A 19,439-nucleotide genomic window follows, 5' to 3' on the forward strand; every position below is an offset into this window, starting at 1 on the left:
GATCCTCACCCTGCTCTATGTGTTTGTTCTTTTGGGGTTGCCTGCAGAGCCTGACCCTGCCCAGCTTCTGGGAGTGCTTTAGGGTCAGGCACCTGGCTGTGCTGTTAGGGGTCTGTGGGGGCTTTGGGAGCCCATTTATTCCCCAGTCAGCCATCTCCTCCTCCAGGTAAGAGCTCTGTCACTGCGAGCATCTGCGTGTGCATCAGTGAGATTTGCCACCCAGTGCAGGACCTGAGGTGTTGTCCTAATCTGTCAGGTGCCTGAAATCAGTCAGATGTTTAGGAGGGGAAGGAGCATTGCACTGTGGTGCCATTTCTGTAAAAGGGGCTTACATCCCCTTCCCTGAAAAAGTCCAGCCTGGAGTGCTGCATTCTGGTGCCCCAAGCTCAAAAACAAGCCAAAATCCAGGTAATTTTCAGGAGGAAGAATAGAGCCCCTCCTGCTCCAACAGCCCCTGCCACCGCCTCCAGCCCCCAGCGCGCACTGAGAGCAGCTCCCCCGGGGCCTTGGCTGGGCCATGGGATAAAAATAATAATAAAAATAATGAAAATACGGTGAAGAGGCCAAGCAGGAGCGAGCTGCGGCCGGGGCCGTGCCGCCAGGGGGCAGCGCCGCTCCTCGGCCGCGCCTGGACAGGGGGCGCCCGGAGGGGGGCCCGGCTGTGTCCGGCCCGCGACCCCCAGAAACGGGGGTGGGAGGCGTAAAAATGCGGCATGGAAGTGCTGCAACCCCCCAGATCAATAAATGGTGTGCAAAGCCGAGCCACGGCCCGGGGTTGGAGGTGATTTGATGCGCTAGGTGGGACCCGGCAGGAGCAGGAGTCTTGGGGGGGGGCTGGATTTGGGGGTAACATCTGCTGGGGGTGGTGAGGAGCCCCCTCCCTGGGTATCCCCATGGCCTGACAGACCCCGTGCGAGGCGTTGTAGTCTCCTCCTGTCAGGAAGAAAGCAGCCCAGTCTTCAAGCACATGCGTCTAGGAATCGCCCTGCCCTCATAACCGGATTTCTGAACAATTCCATGAGGCTTCGTTGTCCCCCCTGCATGCAACAAAACCTGTGAAAATCGGGCAACGTGTTACCGGGGATCTGAATCCGAACTCGAGGGCCTCCTTTTTGACGCCACCACTTGAACGTGTGAGGCTGAATCCTGAAGGGAGCGTGTGCGGAGGACGGGGACGCTTCCAGGCCCTTCAAAAGCCGCGTGTCGGGGACGTGTTGAAACCAGAAGGCCCTGACGTTGGGGATGAGTTCTCCACTCATTTCTGTGATCAAACAGGTACTCCTTGTTGATTTATGGATTTTGACTGGAAAGTTAGCGTGATGCCTCCTCAGAAGACTGATGAAAATCTTGTAGCTGGAGTTGAAGAAATTATTAATGATCATAATTTTCCGCAACTTTTGCCTGGAGCGTTCCTTTGTTCTCCTCTTTGTCTAAAATTTGCATTAAGTAAGAGCTTACAATTTATTCTTCATTAGCACCCCCCTTGCCATCGCAGAGCAGATGTTGCTGGGACGGGCTGTAGGTGACTATATGTTAGATGCCATGAGCTGCAAGGGGGCTGCTCTTCAGCTTCTCCCTTGCTCCACTTTTCCTGGCCTCTCCTTTGCCCCCTGTAGACCACAACCCCAACGCTGCACCGTGGCCCCTATCGCCCTGCTGGATCCATTCTGGTAATTGAGGAAGGACCAGGTCACACCGATGTTTCCTTCACTGCAAACATCAATGTCTTTAACTCAGATTTAACAGGATTAATTTTAACTGCTGGTGCCGCGGGGACCTTGATTGTGTTGTTCCGTGGCGTTGCCTGGAGCTAGTGGTTTACCTGGCAACCCTCCCCGTTAGCTGCTGGTGCTGCTGACATCCCCGGAGGGCTGAGCAACCCCGTTAATAAGAGCACATCAGGTGAAGCATCAGGTCCCAGTATTCTGGAAAAATATAAATTTGGAAGCCTGTGTGAAGCACTGGAAGCAAAATAACCCTGGTCATTGTGCTCTTGGAGTCTCCAGAAGGGCAGATCCCCAGGCTACGGGGAGGACCGGGTGGCAGTCAGCAGGCACGTCCTGGTGTGTGCTTAGTTATGAGTTACTGAGTCCAACTGTTACCCAAAAGGAGGTGATGTTTAAAGGCAGTCCACTGTTTTTTCATCCCCTGTCAAATGCCCCACTTTCCTTGGGCCCCAAGGAGTCATCTCTTTTTGCAGCCCAGCTCCAACCATGGAAAATCTGTTCCCTGTTCGTCCTCCACAAACTCTGCTCCTTGTTGTAAGGCAGCATGGAGAAAAATCCTGGTGAGAGTCATCACGAGCCTTCCGCTGGTGAAGGTGAGGGCTCACAAGGAGATTCTAGAGGAGGATTTGATGTTGTGTTGGGAGCAATAAATGTGCCCTGGGATGTGTTCAGGATGCCATGGGTGTTCATCTGGTGCTTGGGGATCCCCCATCACACTGCCTTTTGGGCATCTTCCTACAGGGAGAAGCCTGCAGGATGTTTCTTCTCTTTGAAGAGGGAAATGTTAAGTGCAAGCAAAGATCAGACCCTCATGGGCCTGATAAACCCAGAGGATGTCAAATCGCATCAGACTTGCATGTCTTAATGTGAAGAGCCAGGACAGAAGACCTGAGCCAAGTGTCAGAAATTGTCACACACCAATGCTGCTTTAGGGAGAGGTTTTTTTGTGTAACCCTGGGCACATCACCTCACTTACACCCTGCTTTCCTTTTCCCTAATGGTCCTTTCGTGTTTCAGTATGGAGTGACAGCCCCAGGTATGCAGTAATTGGGACTACCTCTCTCCTCTCAGGCTCCCCAGCCACCGTTCAGGTCTGATCCACCACTCTTCCCGGAGTTTGCTCTGACACACTCTCACATTCTCTTCCCTCCAGTCTTTCCCAGTCTCTCCTTGCAGATTTTTTCCACTACACGGACTTCAGAAGTGCTTGGTGTTGCCCTGTGCCACCTTGGTGCAGCTCCTGGGGACTATTCGATCATTTCTACCCCAGTATTTGTTCCTTGCAAAATCATTTAGTGCTCTGTCTTCCCCAAAAGCGCTTCTGCCACCGCTTTATACCAAACCCTGCTTAGCAGCCAAGCCGCAGGTAGGCCTGCAACCAGCTTGGAGGAGAGCTCTGCTGTCAGAAGGTCCCCTGACATGTGGGTATTCATCAGCCTGTCAACATTTGGCTTTTTTTTCTTTCCCTCTTGGGGAAAATTGCTACTGTTTCTAACACCATCTCAGATCCTCGAGTCTAGTTGTGAACAAGCCTCGCACCAGCGCTAACGTGCCAGATGCCACGGGGACCCGTTCCGGGTGAGCCTACGTGAGAAGCTGTTACTACGTTGGCATTAGTGATGGTGGAGCTGGGAAGCCAACGAGAACCTCTTTTATATAAACTGTAAGTTTTTCATAAAAGCCTTTCTAATTTGTACCAAAGAGACTCTAGCACGCCCTTGGGACTGGTAAAAATAATAATAGCTTAAGTGGTAGAAGACTGTGAATTTGAAACAGAAGGTTATGAGATTTAAAAGTATTACAAAAACGTCAACATTGTATATCAATAAATGTAATTTAGATATACAAAGGAGATAGCGAAGATTTAAACAAAGAACTGTCAAGTTTTACCTCTTCAGATCTCCTTGAAATAAAGCAGATGTCTTCATCCAATTGATCCAGAGAAGCTGGCCTTCACATCCAAAAGCATTTTATTTAAAATCACAAATGAATTACTCATTTCAAAAATTACATGGTTTGCTATTTTTCAATCATTTTTTTTTTTTTTTTATTCTGAGATGAAACACATATGTTTGTGTTGGCTAGTTTGGGCTAGAAATGCAGCATTCCCCAACGCTGGAAATCCAGAGCTCAGAGAGCCGTGGCCGCTGGACCTGCAATAAAAGAGATGAAGGCAAATGGCACTCATTAGGGCCGTATCTGTTAGCTGCTTGAAATATGCCTTTGTAATAAGCAGTGTAATTTTTTAGTATTCCATGCTGTAATAAATGGCTACTACCTCTCTCCAAATCCTCTAACCAATATTCTGGATGGTGTGCTTCATCAAACCTTGATCCGGCGTGGAGTCCAAAGAGGAAATTGCTGGTTTAAGACTGTGTTACTATAGGATATTATGTCTGAGCCCTGTGATCTTTCTCCTCGCCTAAATCTCTAACTGCTGGGACACATCTAAGAGCAAATGCTCGGGCTTTTCTTCCCGTGGTTATTGCTGTCACGTAACACCACCAGACCTGAGGCAACAAATCCCCGAAATCCCAGGTCACCTGCACAGCACAGCCCTCGTGGGGAGGTCCCTCGGCTGGACCCGAGCCTGCAGCTCCCAATAACCCAGAAGTGAGCAGAAGATGACAGCACCATATGAGTTCCTTATGACTGCTCCTGCTTTGATATAAATTCCCTGGATTTACCCTCTTTAAAGCCAGGGCTTTAGGGTGCTTTAGAGGCAGTGATGATGCACCATTAGCCCAGATATGTGGTGTGCACCCATCAGGTGTGGCTGCAGGTGGGGTGTGCAGGACGAATGCTCCTCGGGGGGGGGGCTAGGAGGGCAGATGGAGCTGGCAGAAGGAAACACACTTCTCCACGGAGCAGGTTGTAGCCCTGGTTTCAACCCTTTGTCAGAGGGAAATCCAACGGGGCGTGTGCTGGAAACCCTCTCGCCTTTGCTTTGTGCCTGTTCCAGCCTCCTTGACTTGTGCTTCTCTGCATTTAGAGACTTGCATTCTGTGGGTAATAATTTAATCAGGGCCGCTTCTTCAAAGAGGTAGTTAGTGCCATACATTAGCAGAGACAAATATCAAATGACCGAAATCACTTGCAGATGTAGCGGGGCCACAGTTTGAGCCCCGGTACGAGCAAAGTGTGCCGTGAGACCCGACTGCTGCTGCTCACAGGGAGCTGCTGAGTGGGAAAGGGGCCACTCGGGGACCTCCTGCCCAAAGCGAGGGGGTCTTTTCTGCCCAGGAACACCAAATCCAGAGCCAGGTCAAGCAAACATCTTAGGGGCAGAGATGCTGGGGCCTGGGAAAGCCGGAGAAAGAGGAGAGGAGCGCCCACCTCCTGGTCCTTCCTCGAGACACGCGAAGCCTCGCCGCACACTCCTGCTTCCCCGGGGGCTGCTGGTGCCAGGCGTCACCCCCCGGGCGAGGAGCAAACCAGGCTGTGGGCTTTCTGAGAGGGCGCCTGTCACGTAACACGTATGTTCCTGGAGGCAAAGATCCTCTCCCCTTTCATTCGCAACAATGAGTCCTGAAGCCGGCGCTCAAGGACAATAAGGAGCAGGAATCCTCCGGCCTCCGCGACCTGTGATGTGGGGAGCCGAGGGGTTGGGGGCGATGAGGCAGCGAGTACCGGGGTGTTGTATAATGTGGTGTGGAATATCATTGTTCGAGCCAGGATGAGTAAGAGAACAGCTGACGCTGGTCACCGACTGCAGTTCCATGTGTCTGAGGGAGGGGGAGGCTGAGAGATGGTTGCACAGTTGAAAATAAAGACAATAAGTCTATAAAAGTTTAAGAACTGAATAGATTCCGAACATTTGTTTTTCATTATCACCAAATAACATATAAATAAACATACAACAGAACCAAGAGCAACATCCTAGTTACCCTCTCTAGAAGAAGCTGTGTTTAGGCTTAACTTAGCATTCTTTGGCCAAACTTCCCTCTCGTATGCTCCGTAATGGGATGAAATAGCAAAGCTGGCTGAGCAATTAGGCCTCCATCTTCCTTTAAAACAGAAAGCAAAGCGAAGTCTCTGCAGGAAGCTGGATTTCCACTTGCTGATAATTCTTAGAAGGCAGGGGTATGGGAGGAAGGACATGTGAAAATAAGCAGAGCTGGTCAGTAAACTTTCCTTTTCCTCTGTAAAAAGGACACAAGTGTACATAAGCCCAAGCCTACCTTTCTGTTGTTGTTACTACATGTTGATAATTATTAGTGCATCTCAAACATTTCTGTCAATAAACGGTGGTTCCTACTTTTCTGTTTTTTCATATCTCATGATTTAAAATGAGACCCTCAAGTGAAACTGCACGTTGCAGAAAAAAATATAATTCAGGCTTGAAATGTGGTGGCTGCTGAGCTGTCGCTGTCATATCGAGTGGTTTCTGATCCTGCTCTGCCTTGCACATCTCAGCCCTGAGAGCTTTGGGGTGAGACTCGGGGGGTGAGGTCTCTGCAGTGACTGCAGCCAGGTGGGGAACGGGATGGAGCTGGGGCAGGGTGGGTTGAGGAGGCTCTGCAGCTGTGGGTTAAGTGGCAGCTGTAAGAGCTCATAAGTCAGATGAGGGTGACAGACAAATGATCAGAGACAGACAGCGATGCCCTGAGAGGGGAAAACCTCAAAAGCCTCCTAATCAGATCTCAGAAAGATAGCAACCCCATGAATGCAACTGCTCTGTGTGTTGCTCTCCTAACACAAATGTGGTGTTCGATCCGTGCACCCTGGGCTTCAGCTGCATACAGCGACCGTGGCTGCGGAGGCAGAGCTCGTAGCTGCTGCAAATGCAGTCTTAAATGATTGCCTACAAGAAACCTCAGCCCTCGCTGAGGAGCATCTGTAGCTGCACTGATGTATGAAGGCTTTATAAAAGTCAGGATCCTTTGTCCTAAGGGCTTATAAACATATCTGAGGACACGTTCTCGGCATGCTATGATGTCAGGTTTCAGGAGACTGCATTGTATTAACGTTGCTAACATCATAGAGAGCAAAAGAGATGGCTTTCCTGCAATTTAGTGGAGCTTTCCTCAAAGGAAAGTCATGAATTCCAAAGCTTTTAGGTCACGCATGTTAAAACCTACTCTATTGCTGCTGCAAATATTGCAGCTGTTGCCAAAACGTAAATGGCAAATGGGCTAAAATCTTATTTGCATCGTGCTTCCAGGAGATTCACTAATCCCTTAAACATGCACAACAGCGGGCACTGGCTCTGCCCCTGACGTGCCCCGAGTTGTGCTCAGAGGGCTTTTCCAACAAGCTGCTGCAGCAGGTTCCTCCTCCTGCTGCTCACTTCGGTGCTGCTGGGACACGAAGGCTGGCTTACCCGCGGTGATGGCAAAGCCAGCAAGCTCAGGAATCGAGGGGAAAAGCCCCCCGGCACCAGAGGCATCGCCTCTGCGCGTCCGTCCTCCCTCCAGGCCCGACCCGTCCTCCAGAGGAGTTTGTCGCGCAGCTCGATCTGGAAGGAACAATGCCTTTATTTTTGGAATGTTTCCTTTTTTCCTAGATTTCTCTCCATTGTTCAAGGGAAAAAAAAAAAAAAAAAAAAAAAAAAAAAAAAAAAAAAAAAAAAAGCAGGGGCAGCTGGACCCAATAAATTCCAGCAGATATAAAGAGGCAAAATTTGGGTGGGGGGACCTCTTCCTTGTGTAGCAATGCTCTTCCCTGATTAAAAAGAACTGTTCTTTATTTCCCTATTGTGGACCCTGCCTTTGATCAGCCAGTCCAAAGCATTAAGGATCGCTGTCGTTTCTGCACCAGAGCAAAGGCTCCGTGATGAATGCGAGGCTTTTCTCTCCGCCATCCTCTCCTGGGCTGGGACTCCTCGGAGCCACGAGGCCGGGCTACAGAAGACAACTTAAACCTTCGAGCCGGGATGGCTCAGAAAAAGGGGATGAAACCTGTAAAAGAAAGGGCAGTGGCTGCGTTCAGCAGAGGAAGAGGGCTCATGGCTCAGAAAGGAAACACCCACGGCAAGGGCAGGCTCTCCACCACGTGCTCTCACCTAAGCCTGAAGCTGGCAGCCAGGCTTAGCACGAGAGAAATTAAAATATTAGAGAAAGAGTAAAGCCTCGGCTTGTGGGAGTGGGCCAGTGCCACACGGCCAACATGTGAGGACCTCTCTCTGGTCTGGGGCGACAGATTAATTATATCATCAGGTGTGATTTATCTTTAATTGAGAGGATTTTGTATGATGACCTGCTCCAGGAGGCTTGAGTACTTCATTCATAGGATCAATGTCCCTAATGAGATCCCAGTGGAGCCGGAGAACTGACTTCTTACAAATGGTTAATATTAATTGCCTATTGACCCACCTGTGTAGCATGGGATTAAGACATTTGCAGCACAGATCTGTCCTTAGGCCCTAGGAACACAGAGTACAAAGTATTTCAGGGACTTGTGGGCTGCCTTGACCTCTAAAAGTCATCCTAAAAGTAACATAAATTACTGTTGAAATAGAGCTAGCCTATTGCAAGTCTGAGTAAGTCAATGTAAGATTGTTTTTAAACAATTTGGATCTTGAGAGACAATAACAACCATAAGTGTTCAGATAATTATAAATGACCCCAAAATAATTGCGGAATTTTGTACAAAGAGGGCCCACTTGCTTTTATTTGCTTTTTGCTCTTGAGTTGTTAGGGTTGGCGCTGGTTAATGCTTCCAGTTTTTTCTACACAAATATTAGGGAAACATTTCTCTCTTAAATGAAAACAGAGACGCTCATGTAATTCCATGACTATTACACAGAACTTAAAAAAAAAAATATATCACAAACCCTTAGTGCAGTAAAATAAGTCTAGGACGGACTACAAAGAGGTCATCTAGTTCACCCACCTCCCCTAAGGCAGCATAAACAGCAACCGCAGTATTCTTTATAGCCATAATCTACGAAATACAGCATCATGAAGACCCCACAAATTCCCAGGCAATGTGTCCCAGTGCTTGGAAGGCTTTTTGCTGGAAAGGGCTGCCTTGCAAAAAGCTCGCCCTGCCTGTGAGATAACGGGGCACGGGCACCTGGACCCGTGGGGACCCAAAGCTGGGCTGCTTCACGTGTCCTGCAGGTGATGGTCCTGCTGGGACTGCTGCAGCAGCATCTCTCTGCTGGTCCAGGTTCATCAGATCCACCCAAAAAAACAGCAGCGTCCTGCAGCAGTGCCACCTAGCCACGCCTGCCTCGCCCTGTGCCCACTCGCTGCTCGTTCTGGTGTGCATGAACACTTTTGAGCTCTTTCTTTTTTAATTTTCATGCTATTTTCTTCAGGGCAGCTCTCCTACTTGCTGAGACTGGTGCTGACCCTGTATCCCGACTCGCTTGCAGCCTATGCCATGGAGGCATCATACAGAAACTTGGCCATTGCCCTCTCCATCCCATCGCCAAGTGAAACCACGGATTGGTGATAGGAATGGGGAACATTTTTGCAGAGTTTCTCCTGATTCCTTGGCTGGCAGCTATCTGTAAGCTGTGTCAAGAAGTGCCCATACTCATTCAAACAATCTCCCCTGCCCTACCACCACTTCTTGCCTTCCTCCCCCATCCCCCAGGCTAGGCAAGGGAATGTGAAGGCAGGATAATGATAAAGCAGCTGATAACCATTTGGCTGAAACTTTGTCTTCCTTGGGCCCAGTTATTCACAAAAACACTCATTTACCTTCCACCTTCCCTCCTTCAACTCACCTGCTGCTGGTGTTAGCAGTTGCCTGAAACCCAATTAAAAAATAAAATAAAATAAAATAAAATAAAATAAAAAATCCATTTCTTACTGGAATAGCCCCAAACCTTCTGCCGATTTCCACTTTGGCTGGTCACATTCCTCCTTGCTGAGAGGAGCCCCCCTCCACCTGCTCTTTCTCTCCTTGTTTGCTGACCTCCTGGGTGACGTTCCTTATCTCTGCCACTTGCTGTTTGTCCTTGCTGTCCCCCGCTGCCACAGCCCCGCTCCCTCCAGCTGTGTCCCCGCACGCTCGTGCTATTCTTTTACGCACGGCGTTAGGAAGTGGCCTGATTTATACTTTCTGTGCGTGTTCCTTATTGTCTTTGAGATGACCAGGCTGATCTCATGCTATTCTTTCTATCTCGCTTCTGCATCGGGATGGTCTGCAGATGTGCCATTGCGCTAACTCTGACAGGGAGCTGGCAACTCCTTGTGTCCTCCCCCACCGCCTCTGTTCTCAGGCACGTAAAGTGACCCAAACTCGTCATTTATTCGCCTGCTTTCTTGAAGTCTTCCCTCTCAAAAAGGAACACAAAACATGAAAGGGGCATTGAGTTACTTGAGGGCATCCAGAGGAGCACAGCAAGGCTGGTGGGAGGGTTGGAGGGGACCTGGGCCCTCTGGTGTGCAGAAGAGGAGGCCCAGAGGTGGTTTATTCACTGTGAGAGTGAAGACCCACAGCATTTGGTGATTTCATGACCGTGACTCTGTGATTCCACTCCATCACATCCCATGCCGTTTCATGTCACAGCACCACAGAATATCCCGAGTTGGAAGGGACCCATCAGGATCATCAAGTCCAGCTCCTGGCACCACACAGCTCTACCCAGAAATATCCCAGACTATTAGCACACCTTGACCAGCCGATCTCAGCGACCACGCTGGCTCATGCAGAAGAGGAAGCTGCCCAAGTAGCTGCAATCTCCATCACTGAGTTTTTAATTTCTGCACTCTAAAATGTGCCTGGAACAGAACACCAAGTCTGCCCACCCTGTGCAGAATCAGGATGATGCATTCATTCCCTCCTATACTATGCTGTTTCATTTCATACTATCCCGTTCTGTTTGACCCCATCCCTTCTATCCTATCCCATTCTATCCCATTCTATTCTATCCCATTCTATTCTATTCTATTCTATTCTATTCTATTCTATTCTATTCTATTCTATTCTATTCTATTCTATTCTATTCTATTCTATTCTATTCTATTCTATTCTATTCTATTCTATTCTATTCTCCCATTCCATTCTATCCCATTCCATTCTATTCTATTTTATCCTATTCTATCCTATTCCATTCTATTCATTTCATTTCATTTCATTTCATTTCATTTCATTTCATTTCATTTCATTTCACTTCTAATCCTATTCTATTTCTAATTCTAATTCTATTCTATTCTATTTCTAATTTTAATTCTATTCTAATTCTATTCTCTTTCTAACTCTATTCTAATTCCATTCTATTCCTTTTCTAACTCTATCCTAATTCCATTCCACTCTCCTTCTACTTCTAATTCTCTTTCTAATTCTAATTTTATCCCAGTCCTCTTCTCTTCCTAACTCTCTTCCAATTCTCTTCCATCCCACCCCATCCCACCGCGCCCCCCCCAGCCGTTCCGTCGGGATCCTCGCTGTGCGCTCCGCGGCCGCTCGGGGCGGAGCGGCCCCCCCCGGCCCCCCCCCCCCCTACCCCCCACCCCCCCGGCCGCCCCTCCCCGCCGCCGAGCCCCGCCCGCTGGTGGGGCGCTGGGGCGGCCCCGGCCGCGCAGCCCCCGGCGGCCCGGCCCGGCACGGCACGGCACGGCGCGGCTCGGCACGGCGCGGGGCGGCCCGGCGGAGCATGGAGCAGTAGCGGCTGGGCGCCTCGCCGCTCGGACCGCCGGCCATGGGCGCGGAGCGCAGGGGGGAGGCGGCCCGCGGGGGCTGCGCCTGCAGCGGCGGCGGCGGGGGAGGAGGAGGAGGAGGAGGAGGAGAAGGAGGAGGAGGTGGTGGTGGTGGAGGAGGAGGAGGCGGCAGCTGGCGGCTCTTCCTCGGCTTCTTCGCGCTGTCGCTGGCGCTGCACGTCCTGACGCTGGGCTGCTACCTGGAGCTGCGCTCCGAGCTGCGCCGCGAGCGGGGCCCGCAGCCCAACGCCCCCCCGCGCCGCGACGGCACCGCGGCCGCACCGCCCGCGGCTCCGCCCGCAGCGCGCCCGCAGCGCCCGCCCGAGGGCGCCGAGCGGCGGCAGCAGCAGCAGGTGGGTGCCGGGGGGGCCCGGGGGCGAGCACTTGTCGCCGGGGGGGGGCCGGCGGCAGCGCTCCGGGACGGCGGCCCCCGGGGCGCACCGCGCTCCACCTGCCGTCGAGCCCCGCAATCGCGATCCACCGTCGCGACTCCAGCATCGCCACCTCGGCGGATGGCCCCAGGGTGCGCAGTGGGCTCTCCGTGCGCACCCGGCGTGCTTTCCACACACCCCCCCCCTCCACCCCCCAGCCGCCCTCGGGCTTCCCGGTGCAGGGGTCCGCTCGCCAGCATCGCCCCCCAGCCAGCACGCCCGGGGGGCTGCACAAATCCGGCGTGCGCAGAGCCACCGGTTTGGGAACTTGTCCTCCCGCACGGCCCCGGGGCGAGCTCGGCCTCCGTGCCCGCACGCAGGGCAGGCTCTGGCTGCCCAAAACCCCTCTGGGGCTCCGGCTTCCCAAAGCAAACCCCGAGCAGCAGCCGAACCGGGAGAGCCCGAGCTATCCGGCCATCTCCCCTGCCCTTTGTTACTTAAGCGGTGTCAACGTAAAGTGAGCCCGAGCCGCCCGATGTCATGTTTGGATTCTTGGATTGTCTTGTAATAGCATGCGGCTGGAGCGCCTTTCGTGTTATCATGCTAAATCTGCTCAGGCTTCAGAGCTCTTCTTTCCAGCGCATGTTTAATGAAATACCAGAATGAATAGCTGAGGCATTCATAAATTACGGCGTTAGATAATTTGTCTCCGAATGTGTGCCGAGATCCAAATGCTGCTCTCCACAGCTGACATACTCCAGATAAGGTAATGCTAATTATTAATTTATTTCTTTCACATCTGCCCCGTCAGGCGCAGGAGGAAGGGTTCTTGCAGACATGTTGAAGTGCTTGGTCGCGAGAGAAAGTTTCCTGGTAGCAGGAGCAGGCAGGGCTCCGGGCGCGATGGGCAGCAGTTTGCAGCCCAGCTGCTGGCCCCGAAAGCTGCCTGCTTGGAAGCGCGTGCACTGACACCACGGGATTGATGGTACTTGTGGCATTGTTTCTCCCCCGATTCTCACTGACTTTTCTGCATTACTGTCTGCTTGGGTGTATATATGGCTGAGAAACCCCAGCCTTCAGTGTTGCAATGTTTCACTCGTATACCCGTTTCCTGATCGCAGCAGTGAGGCGAGGTGTTTGCAAACAGCCTTCCCCCAAAAGTGAACTACGGTGTTAGAAACCTCCCAGTGCCTGTAGGATTCCTAGCTGCTTTCCAAGCCCTAGCAGCCAGCCTGCGCTGCTGTTAAACCCCGAGTGCAACCCCATGCAAACGTGTCCCGAGGCACAAGGCAGCAGAACCGAAGCGGGAGTGACTCAGGGAGCGTTTTGGAGGGGTACCGGGGGGGCTGTGAGCGGTGACACCGCTCCCCACGGGTCGGGGTGTGCAGCGGGGGGGGCTTCAGCATCCCCACAGACGGCGACCCCGTGAGCCCTCCCTGCACCGCTCCTCGGGACGGTCAGCGAAGGAGCAGAGTAAGCACCGCGTGTGCCGCTGCGCTCGTGCAAGCTGCTTTAAAGCCCTTCCCCTCCCTTTTATTTTATTTTCTTCCTTTCTGACCCGAGGCGGGAGGGAGGGGGAGGCCGGGGAGCAATGGTCAGCGCAGATATTTTGGCAGAAGCCTCGCTGGCGGCGTGCCAGAAATGACCTCATGACAGGAGTGAGATTTGGCAGCGCGATAACGCTCTGCTCTCCTATCTTACAGGGTATTCAAATATGTAACTAATTTAAGATACAAGGGCAATTTTTCATGGCAGAGGTTGAGGCATTGTAGTTCACATCTTTGTCCCAGAAGCTGCAGAGGGTTGCATCATCAGTTTGGCTTCTAGATTAAAAGTTCGTTAATGCCGCTTTAATTCATTGACTCTTCGATGGCTGCCGCTCCGAGGCGAGCGGGGCTGGGTGGCGGCCGCGCTGCTGTCATGGTGCGTTGGGCCCCGGCTGGCAGTACAAAATACAAATCATCTCTGCGGATGGGTGTGCTCGTGGAGCACAAAGCGGGTCTGTCAGTGCGCTCGTTAGAGTTTGGCAGGCGCTTCGTTAATGGCTCCGTCGCAGGGAGCAGGCGGCAGGGTACCACATACGGCCTGGTAAAACTTCTGTGCCTGATCCGGGCGATGTTCTGTTGCCAGAAAATCGCTGTTTTTGTGTCTGAGCACTGCCTTTTCAGAGGAACCTGATGGATCCTGAGTGCCAGCGACAACCAGCTGCGTGTGGTGCAGGATCCGACCCCGTGCCGGTGCCAGCTCCTCGCGGGAGGACAGGTCGGGGCACCAGGCTCTTCAGCGTCAGGACACCCCAGGCCAAATCCCAAAACAATGTTTGCAGATTTAAACATGGGCTGTGACGAGGCAGGTGCTGTGGTGTAGCTGTTACAGGGCCGGGGCTGCTGCAGGGGCCCAGCGCCGCGTTCTTGGGGATGCGCACTCCAGGCCAGCGCAGGGCCAAACGGGTGTCCTGAGGCGGGCACAAAAACTGCCAAAGCCTTCTTGGAGTGCGGTCAGACATCCACCAGCCGTGCCAGACCAAGCTCGTCCTGGAGGCGTGCGTGAAGGGTGGCTGTCTGCTTGGGGCTGCCGTGGAGTTGCACCAGCAAGGTGCTGAGCAGAGGATGGATGCGCACGGAGCCCTCTGACCAGCAGCTGGGCACCGGGGCCAGCCACAGGAGCTCGCTGCGTGCCAGGACTGGTGCTGCAGGAGGGCACACAGCCCGTGGCCACCAGCACGTCCCACTCTGGGCCATCCCGTGCCAGGAGCTCCCAGCCACTGCTTGTGCCAGTGACTTCAAGCACAAGGTGCACACGGGACTGAAAATATGTGACCCGAGCACTTTTTGTTTTTCCTTACTGATCATAAACCCGCAGGACCTACAGGTGCCCTCAGAAGAGGGACCTTTTACCACCGAGGGTTTTATTCTCTGAGCTGTTGGCTCTTTGTATTTGATGATTTAAACATTTATTTTTGGAAGGGGTTTCAAACTCCCACGGCCAAGTTGCCAGAGTGGTCCCAAATGGTTGGGATGCCGGTGAGGAAGGAGGAGGGGTGGCCTGGAGGTGTCCCCTGGGGTTTGATCCCTGCCCTTTCCTGGAACGCACCAGGTCAGAAGCAGGGACAGACAGGCTGCTGGTGCCCTCCGGAGCAGCAGTTTTGTGGGATTGGGGAACTGCACAGAAAAGCTCTCTTGTCCTCTGACGGCGTGAGGATACCTCAGTGTCCTTGCCTCGCCGGTGCAAAATACCAGTTATTATGCTCCCTGACTCAATTCCAGCCCCAGGGCGCAGGTACGATTTGCACAGCAAACCATCGTGTGGCCTAAAAGCCAGTAAAGCTGCTTCAGAAACATCTCCACCCTTCATCATGCCCCAAACCCACCTGCATGCCTTCATCCCCGTGGCGTGTGCCTGGCTCCTGCACCCCGAGCCGAGAGGCCGTGCGGGTGCACCACGGATCTGCAAAGAGCTAGAGCGTGGTCCTGTTAAGGACGTGTTTAATGGTTTGTTTTCCCTCGAATTACACTTAGCAATCCTAATTGTCGCTGAAGGAAGCTTGTACATGACAGTAAAGGGAGACCGCAGCGCGCTATCTGGCTAATAACGCTCGATGCCTTTGGTAACCTTCATGCACATTTTAATGGTGCCCTTCCCTCAGCGGGGGGAACGGCACGCCTGAGGTTGCGTGAGGTTTGGGGGGTGTGCCGGGGGGAGAGGCGCGTAGCGTGATCGCCTGATATCAAATAGAAAACACATTCGTGCTACTATGCCTAGGAATATTCTGTGCAGAACCTGGCACGGGTCCATAAGCTCCAGTTCTTCACGGAGAACATCGTGCACGGCGTCAGGAGAACGGGAGCGGGTGCCGGGCGTGCGCCTCGCGCGTGCTCTGCGTGAGGCTGGGGGCGTGCTGGGGTTTCAGCCTCCCCAGCACCAACAAGCTTGCTTATTTACAGACGTACCGTGCCTCTTTGGTGCCATTTGTTCCCAAGTTGCCCCATGCCAAGCAGGTCAGGCGGACACACCGTCTCCTCTTGGTGCTGCTTGCTCGCTGACTCTCGCACGACGCCGAGCGCAGGTTTTGCTTTTTGGCTGAGCCTCGGGCTGCTGGATGTCATCGCTGCCCAGCTGCTCAGCCCAGCAGGCTCACGCCTGGGGGAAGCCGTCGGTAGGATCGCGCCAGCTCTCCTGCCTCCCCGCGCACGTCAGCGGGGGGGACGGGTGCTGGAAAATAGTTGATAACTGTGCAGCACAATAGGAAGCTTTTTTTTTTTTTTTTCTCCTCCCTCTCCCAGCCAAGAGCACAGGAAAAGTAGATGGGGGACAAGCGTGGAGAGCACTCGGTGATGCGCGGGAAGGAAAAGAGGAAACGCTTGGGATCACGGAGGTGCTGATGTATTGTAGGAAACAGAAACGTGAGCACGGGAGTAGCCAAGAGCTTGGTCAGGTCTCGGCTCAGATACAACACAAAGTGCTTTATCAAACCGTGGTAGTATTTTAACCTTTTAATGTTGTTTTTCTTACCGCATAATACTATAAATCTTCCCTGCTCTTCCATACACATGTAGTATCTTGTAATGCTAATTAAACTGCACACAGTCCTAATTTTGCTCTCATACTAATCCAATATATTTTTCTTGACTCGAAGCCAAGCCCTGAGAACCTCAGAGCATGCAAAGCTCTCAATCCACTCTTATTATATGTTAATGACTTTGTATTTTAATATCTTTCAACACTTAAGAGGATGTTATTTTTTTAGAGGTGTCTGGCTGCAAAAGGTAACCCGTATGCGAGAGGCTGAGGGGTTTCTGCCAACGTAGAGCAGTAAACAAATTCCCTGCAATGAGTGAGTGGTAAGTGCATCTCTGAAGATGTGATCTGTCAGGATTCATTGTGCACAAATACAAATTACAGCGAGATTTGGATGTAATTTGAAAATAGTTAACTGTCTTTATAGGTTAGGAAAATAAAACTCCTGCCTAGGCTTTTACATGTTGCAGTTGTAAGCGCTCTCTTGTTAAACTCTTGGGGAAACGAACTGTTTTTGTATGCTAATGGTGCTGATGCCAGTTGGGCCTGAACGCTACTATAACAGAAATAATTACTAACAGATGTGGGGATATTAAAATGAGCTCTTTCCATAAGGCCAAATAAAATTCTGTTGTAAGTGCAAAGTACTAAATATGCGAGATTGTATTGATGAAATGCCAGTGCTGTAATGCGTTCCAAATGGCAAGTGCCAGCATCCTCTGACTCAAGCTGCACCTCGACTGCAGCTCGGCTCTCCCCACTATGCTCCCACTTCCTCGTAAATGGCTCGCACAGCGGGAGAAACAGAGCAGCCACTCGAAATGATCTGTAGGTCTGCAAGCCATTTAGCTCTGCGCTCTGCCTCCTGTCTTTGCGTGGCGGAGAGGAACGCCGTGCAGAGCTGAGCGGGGTGCCCGCAGCGCTGTTTTCTTGGTCAGATCATCCGGGAGAACTAAATGTGTGCAAGCAGACGTAGGGAGCTCTCCCATGCTGCAGGCACGCCGGTGTTGCATGGCGTTGCAGCAGTGGGCCTGGCATGGTGTCACGGTGGCTTTGTGGGGTGCGGTGTTGCATGGCACAGGGTGCAGCAGCTCGTGTTGCGCGGTGTTGGCTGGCTTTGGCATGGTATTGCCTGGTTGTGCGTGTGGCGTGCTGTTGCAGCAGGTGCTGCAGGGCACGGTTTTGCAGGGTTGCAGGGTTTGCGTGGCCTTGCAGCGGGATGCTCTGGGGCCCAGCAGGAGGCACGGACTAAATATGTGTTAAATCCAGGCAAAGATCACAATAGACCGAGCCACTGAAGTGATGGCAAATGTCACTTTACAACACCAGGCCCTTCTTTTCTCTGCTGTTTACTCCCCCCTTTACAAGAGGCACAATGTGCCAATAGCTCCCAGAGCCTTAGCAGCTCATCAGGCACAAAGCAGGGTTAAATGCCACATCTGCCTCCGGCAATGGGCTGGTGCCGCTGTCCCTGTGCTGCTGTCCCTGTGCGCAGCCTTTGTGTGGCTCCCATTCATCCCGCCTTTGCAATTCATTTCACCTCTGTGTTTTAAATCTCTCTCCAGGCACATAACAAGGCAGAGGGAGGAAGACAGTGAAGTAGTTTCTTAAGCCATCACTTGATGGGAAATCCACCTCTGGAGCGGGTAGCAGCTCTGCAGTCCCATGTGGCACAGGCAGAAGTGCAGATTCCTCACCACGGTGCCACTGCCCTGCCAAGGAAGGGGGGCTGGGGTGCCCAGCACCAGCGTCTGCCAGCAGCGAGATGTGCCCATCTCAGGAAAATGCTGTCCCTGGGCTTTGGGGTCTTGTCCCAGTCGGTATTCTCCACCCCGTCACAGTGAGCACTGACCTGTGGGCATGGGGGTTTTGTCTATTTTTTTAAAAAAATAATTAATTAATTGGTTGAAACAAGAGCAGAGATGAGACAAACACCTGCTGGAGCATCCCTGCACCAGAAGATGCTCTTTTACCCTCTCTCCCTCCTGATTTTAGGGGTAGCCCCAGTGGGGAATGGGGGTCACTTAAGGTAAAATAACGTAATGCATCCAGGTATGCAGCGAATACCCCACCAGCTTGAGTTCTGGGGCTAAAGGGAAGCACAGGAATTTGAAGGCATAAATGCAGCTTACTGTGAAATGCAGCTTATGGTCACGAGATGCTGGGCCACCCCTGCCACCATTCCCAAACGAGAGCTGAGAGCAGCGCTCCTGGCCTGCAGGGCCCTGGCCCAGGGAATGGGTTTGGAGCGAGTGTGTCCTTCAGCCTCCTGCACCGCTGCTGCTGGCCTTCACCGGCGCTTTTCCTTAACTTCCCATGGGGTAGGAAACCCAGTAAATGATTTACAGCTTTTGCTGTGCCACCTTGCTGTGACACTGAGCTGAAAAAACAACTCACGTTGATGAAGGAGATTTTTTTTTCCTTACTGCTATTGTAGGATTCTTTCATTCTGGCTTAGTGCATTTGACCCATTGCCCCCTGTCCACCTAGATCCTCATCAGTGCTTGGGAAACCTGGTGATACAAGTTAGGAGGGGTGCTGGTTTTGTCTGGAAAGCTTTAATTCTCATTCTTTCCCATTAAACATACCTGGGCAGAAAAACGAGAGCGAAATCTGGATTGCTGGATTTGCAATTGATGAGGCGTACCGAGAGAGAGCAGGGTGAAAACGTGTAGAGAGAGTAGCTGGTTTTTCACTGCAGCTGTTACTACCTTTTTAGTGATAATGAACCAAATTGGCTGCTCCTGGCTGTGGCTGGGCTTGCTGGTGCATGTTTGTGCAGCAGCGTTAGCTCCTGGCCCCAGGACCCGCCGTCCTCCTGGCCCGGGGCGTGGGAAGAAGCTGGGCTATCGCCGTGCCTCCAAGGAAATCGTGGGGCATTTTTCTGCTGAAGGTCGAAGGGAGGCCTCTTCTCGTTGCTGGTGAAGGATGGAGTTGAAAGGTATCTGTTGTCGTTTTTAAATGAATATTGTATCTTCTTTTTAGCAACATCTTTATTGCTGGCCTGGAGTTTGGCTTTAATGTGAGTTATCATCTTCATTTCTTGGCATCCTCGGATAACAAACCCATGACGTTATTTTTTGAGTTTATATTGGTTGCAATTCCATCCTTAGCCGTGTCTGCACTATTTCTCCTCTTGCTGAAAGGAGCAGCTCTAACCTCCAAATGCCTGCCCAGCCTAATACTGAGTCACCAAAAATTGCTTTATTTTGGTGTTCTTTCTAGTG

General features: G+C 51.9%; 2 protein-coding genes across 6 annotated transcripts in view; both read left to right on the plus strand.

The window, feature by feature from the left end:
- Window positions 1-19,439, plus strand: part of LOC311443785 (protein Wnt-11b-like) — a 132,207-nt gene that overhangs the window by 33,527 nt on the left and 79,241 nt on the right. The gene's annotated exons all lie outside the window — the stretch shown is intronic.
- EDA (ectodysplasin A) overlaps window positions 11,239-19,439 on the plus strand; it is a 73,766-nt gene continuing 65,565 nt past the window's right edge. For 2 of the 5 annotated variants that reach the window (XM_084534044.1, XM_084534045.1), the window contains exon 1: window positions 11,245-11,676. In XM_084534044.1, the coding sequence (XP_084390170.1) occupies window positions 11,326-11,676 (351 nt within the window). In that variant the 5' untranslated portion in view covers window positions 11,245-11,325. Of the gene's footprint in view, window positions 11,677-19,439 lie in introns of all 5 variants that reach the window. The other 3 variants (XM_084534046.1, XM_084534047.1, XM_084534048.1) reach the window with 3 other exon arrangements.

Source organism: Aythya ferina, assembly GCF_964211825.1.
Source record: "Aythya ferina genome assembly, chromosome: 13".
In the NCBI taxonomy this organism is placed as follows: Eukaryota; Metazoa; Chordata; class Aves; order Anseriformes; family Anatidae; genus Aythya; species Aythya ferina.